This window comes from Ictalurus punctatus, chromosome 26 (genome assembly GCF_001660625.3).
Source record: "Ictalurus punctatus breed USDA103 chromosome 26, Coco_2.0, whole genome shotgun sequence".
Classification (NCBI taxonomy): Eukaryota; Metazoa; Chordata; class Actinopteri; order Siluriformes; family Ictaluridae; genus Ictalurus; species Ictalurus punctatus.
Window position 1 is genome coordinate 18,237,122 of NC_030441.2, and position 5,478 is coordinate 18,242,599.

Here is a 5,478-nt window from a genome sequence, read left to right on the forward strand (position 1 = left end):
TTCGTGTTCTCCGTGTTCTTTATGCTCTCCGTGCTCTCCGTGCTCTCCGTGTTCTCCGTGCTCTCCGTGTTCTCCATGTTCTCCGCGTTCTCCGTGTTCTCCGTGTTCTCCATGTTCTCCATGTTGTCCGTGTTCTTCATGCTCTCTGTGTTCTTCATGCTCTCTGTGTTGCTTGTGTTCTTTATGTACTCTGCGTTCTTTGTGTGTGTGTGTGTGTGTGTGTGTGTGTTACCTGTTTAAGCTGCAGCTCCAGCTGGCTCTTGATGTGTGTGAGCTCCTTGCAGCGCTGTGTGAAGGCCTCATTCACGGTGTCGCTCTGCACCTGAAGGTCCTCAGCAGTCTCCTGCAGCACACGCTCACACAACATACACAGCGCCACACTCGCCTCCTCCTCACGCTCAGCCTGAGCCACGTTACTCTGAGTGAACCTCATCCACCCATCTACATCACACACCCTACACACACACACACACACACATACACACAAAGAGTGACATTCAGCTGTATAGTCCGAAGATCTACAAGTGATCATACGTGTGTGTGTGTGTGTGTGTGTGCGTGTGTGTGTGTGTGTGTGTGTGTCTCACTGATGTTGTGCTGTAGCTGAGTTAGCATGATGTTGTGTGTTTGTGCTGGTGTTGCCATAGCGTCCACACTGATCGTCCAGACTGTAGGCTTCGTGTTTATCGGACCAGTCGAGCTCCAGAATCTGCTGAGTGTTCCGGTTTAGCCTGCACACACACACACACACACACACACACACACACACACACACACATTCACAGTCGAGCAATCACACGTCAGAAAACAGAGCACCTGCAAGGCCTCATAACACCCTGCATCGTTTAGCTTTGCTCGAGCTCCGGATCCACCACCTCCCTGTTCACTATACATCTCTGAGAATAATTTGATTTTTTTTTTTAAAGAAGTAGATCCGGGTATTACTCTGATGTCATTACCTGATCTGACTGACAGTCTGATCTAGAGTTTCCTTCAGCAGAGATTGGACGCTCTTAATCAGCTCCACTTCCTGAAAAATTCAACAGGTGTGTTCATGAAATACCACATTTTACATGCTGTTATATTCTTTTAATAATAAATCATCAGTAAACTTAATAACTCTACATTAACGTTTATAACTCTACAGCAGAGGCTCTCAACCTTTTGTAACTAATGCCCCCTTAAGCCTCCCCTATCATGTGCCCCCCCCCTTCCTTATTGGAGGAGACCAGGTATAATCATTATCTATCTATCTATCTATCTATCTATCTATCTATCTATCTATCTATCAAAAGCAGATTATAGATTAGGTGTATGTATATATAACTTGGATGACTTTTATAAACTATATAACGGACAGGTGTGGAACATGAACGATATACAGTATATCTGAACACTATAACTACTCTAACGAGAGAACTAGGCTGTAATAGCGTGGACTGTTTTACATGTAAAACATTCTGCATTCCGTTCGTCTCGCGTTCTAAGAACATTCGCATGAGAACGATGTAAATTGGGACGAAGGGCGCGTCTCGTTATCCAGGACAGTGTTAGATCTCCGCCTCTCGGCCCCTCACTGGACAGAGCAGACGCAGAGAGAGGTGTGAGTGCAGCGGGAAAGCGAGACCAAGTCGCTAAAGGGGTCTGGAAAGTCTCTAAGTCGGGAACACTGGTCTGCACTGACCGCTAGAGAAAAGGCAGGCTAAGCTCCGCCTCTAATCAGCAACAAGGAGACACACAGGGAGAGGGAACGCGGGGTTTTTCATCTATACACATTCTAGTTTAAAAGCAATAAAATACACAGAGAGCCCAAATAATGCCCTGTCTGTGTTTGTTTTCTTGATAACAATTTGCGCGCCCCTTCCGATCTGTCCCCTGGGGGGCGCCCTTCTGGTTGAGAACCACTGCTCTACAGTGATGCAGGTACTTTGAGAAGTTCTTCCTCCACTCGGTCTTGAACGAGGTCTGGACCGGAGCGTCTCTCTCTGCACGTGAGGTTATCCGCGGCGATGGCGAACGGGATCTCGGTGGCGTGCAGCGCTTTCTCCAGCCTCCGCTTCAGCGTCGCGAGCCGCTCGGTGTCCGCCTGCAGGCGCGCGATGTGCCGCTCCAGCTCCGACTTCCGGAAGTGGATATCCTGCAGGCGCTCGCCCAGGTGCCTGGTGCCGTCGGTCTGCCGGAGCGCGCCGATCGCCTCGGTTTCCGCCCGGAGCGCTTTGGACGCGCGCTGGATCTGTTCGGCGCTCGCGCTCTCTGCGGCGGCCCGGTTCAGCGCGGCGCGGTTGTTGGCGAACCACTCATCCGGGGTGTACTTAGCGGAACGGTAACCGGCCGTCGCGAGACCGGCGGAAGTGCCGGTGTAACGGTGCTGGTCGAGGGTTTCCTCCGCGTGCGCGCCGTAACGGGGCCGCGTCGATAAAACTCGCGCAGACATTGAAGATTGATAAATAACACACACCGGGATAAATAACACACACCGGGATAAATAACACACACCGGGATAAATAACACACACCGGGTGATTTAGATGTAATTCAGGCACAGAGGTATCATCAGCTGCACCTGTGAAGATGTTGTCCGGTGTTTGTGTTTGTCCGGTTGCCTAGTAACGGGTCGTATCCAAGGACACTGGGCTTTAACTTCCCACCCCACACAGAACCTGACCCCGTAATAAACACCCTTTAATTCCCCCAGTGTCTTACTGATATACCCATGTAGCCTATTTAATGCAGTTCTACACGACATGGCCAAAAGTATGTGGACACCCGAACTTCGCATGCGCAAAGCGAGCTCCATGAAGACATGCTGGAAGAACTCGAGAGTCCTCCTGACCTCAACCCCGCTGACGAGTTCGCTCCTGGGATGAACTGCACCCCAGGGCTCCTCACCAACATCATATATATATCATATATATATATATATATATATATAGACTTCAATAACAGACCCCTGTGCTTCCTCTATTTTAACAACCATCCTCTGCTCCAGTGTCAGCGCTTTGTAACAGTCACGTCGCTTTGCGAAGTCTCCCAGCATGTCCATTTTTGGGGTGGTAATAGCACTCCAGTTCACAACACATCACATCACACCGTATCGCAACCCCACTGCAGGTTATCTTATTTTACCCTCAGAGCTGGTGCCAGCGTGCGTGCTTTTTAAATGCATCGTGGTGGCTGGTTTAAATTTTACCAGCGTGACTCGGTTCTCAGGAAAGTTACGCAAGTCCATGTTTAGGTTAGCGCACGTCCTTTTTTTTTTTCCTCAGAATTTCTCTGGATAATTTCTATCATGTCAAAGGAAACGCAGCCATACCACCACCTCGCTCATACTGTACACACACACACACACACACATATATATATATATATATATATATATATATATATATATATATATATAAAGATTATAAATGCCATTGCTATATATTTCTCAAAATAAATAAATGAAAAGTGTGAACTGTGTGTAATAGATCACTCAGTTCACCGCCCACCATGAGACGTCTTGCTAGAACACGTTGCTCAACCCTGTAGAAACTTCCTGTTGCATACTGCTCTTAACGTATATGTGTGTGTATATGTATTTGTACGTCCTTGCTATTAATAGAACCAAAAATCCCCCGACGCTTTCCTGAAAATTTCCGAGCAGTGGTGTACGTGTAGAAGTAAAACGTCTACATCATGTTCCGCATCGGTTAGAAGTGACTGAAAAGCATGTCCGCTCATCCGGAACACGTCCGTTTAGGATGTGACTTTCATCCTCGGTTACATGTTTCTTCTCCGTACCAGTCGTACTGTAAGACCACTCTGAAACGACCAAACGTTTGCACGTGAGCTTACGTACGAACGCACCGGACGTACGTACGTGGAGTGGAGTACATCATTTGCGACAGACTTATAACATCATAAATAAACTACACGAAGCATGTGTCATTTCTCCTTCTCAAGATGTTTTGGGTCGATATCCAGTTTGAGACTCAGCACATCCCCTTACTGTATATGATGTCACATCGGATAAGTCATCTTTTATTGATCGGTAACACGGTGTATACAACCCCAATTCCAAAAAAGAGTTGGGACGCTGTGTCAAATGTAAATAAAAACAGAATGGAATGATTTGTTCAGAGTCTTACCCAAGGACACTTCGGTATGTGGAGTCACGTGGGCCGGGACTCGAACCGCCGACCCTACGGTTAGTGGACGACCCGCTCTACCACCCGATCCACAGAGAAAACATAACAAATGTTTAAACTGCGGAAATGTAGCGTTTCAAGGGAGAAAAAAATTCAAAAGTCTGCGTCTCTGACGGTATAGTGGTGCATTAGTGCTCATGGAACGGGCAGCTTGCACATCTGGAAGGGCAACATCAATGCTGAAAGGTATATACAGGTTTTAGAGCAACTTACACTTCAATCCCATCTTTACGTCTGAAAGACTCCGCCTCTTTTTCTTTATACCCAATCATCTTACAGACCTGTTCCCAATCAACCTACTTAGTTGTGAAATCTTCCTCCAGCTGTTTCTTTTCAGTAACACTTACTTTTCCAGCCTATTGTTGTCCCCGGTCCCAACTTTTTTGAGACGTCTTGCGGCCATCGGATTTAAGATCGCCTTATCCCCCCCCCCAAAACGCTAGGCTGCGTTTCCTCAGTTTAAACATTTGACATGTTTTCCGTGTTCTGTTGGGAATAACGTACGGGTTTCGTGAGATCCGCAAATCGTCGCGTTCCGTTTTTATTGACATTTCACACAGCGTCCCAACTTTTTTGGAATTGCGGTCGTATATGAGACTGCGAAAGTGCCAGGCGCGTACACGTTTACTGTTGCAAAGAAAATGTGCCTCGGATCGTCGGTCCCGGGTACGCTCCGTGCAGAAGGAAATGAGCTGGGAGGTCATTGGTAGAGTATTTAGGAGGATCTGTCACAGTACATCTGGTGGGGGTTTCTTTTTGGTTGCGCAAGACGTTTGCACAGTACTGTATATCACACACACACACACACACACACACACACACACACAACTGACAAAAAATAAAAAATAAAAATTTTAAACCATTGCCTGATCATTTTCCAATCTGTCCAGTATGGAAGACACGGTGTGTTAAGGTCGGAGTGGAAGAACCCGAGCGTCCTGCACAGAGCCATGTCCTCAACCCCACTGTAGCTGAATGAACACTAATCCCCACAACCATGCTCCAAAATCTAGTGGAAAGCCTTCCCATGAAGAGTGGCGCTTATTATAACATCAAAGGGGGAATAAATCTGTAACGGGACGTTCAACAAACATATACCGGTGTGATGGTCAGGGTGCACAAACTTTTGGCCATATTTTGTTTGTGTGTGCGTGCATATATTGGACCATTTCCCTCGATAAATAAATAACCGAGTATGATATTTTTGTCTCGTTTGTTTCATTGGGTTCTCAGTGTCTACTTTTAGGATACACACTTGTGGCGTAGAGCGTTTCACAATCTCTCGTGGT

The 5,478-nt window shown here is 47.0% G+C and overlaps 1 protein-coding gene across 1 annotated transcript in view; it reads right to left on the minus strand.

Annotated features, from left to right (window-relative positions):
• tekt4 (tektin 4) overlaps positions 1 to 2,748 on the minus strand; it is a 5,542-nt gene extending 2,794 nt beyond the window's left edge. Inside the window, exons 1-4 of the mRNA XM_053676386.1 lie at positions 1,928 to 2,748; positions 960 to 1,030; positions 588 to 731; positions 233 to 455 (exon numbers count right to left, since the gene is read on the minus strand). Coding sequence (XP_053532361.1) covers positions 233 to 455; positions 588 to 731; positions 960 to 1,030; positions 1,928 to 2,434 — 945 coding nt within the window. The 5' untranslated portion in view covers positions 2,435 to 2,748. The remainder of the gene's footprint in view (positions 1 to 232; positions 456 to 587; positions 732 to 959; positions 1,031 to 1,927) is intronic.
• Between the last annotated feature and the right edge of the window lie 2,730 nt (positions 2,749 to 5,478).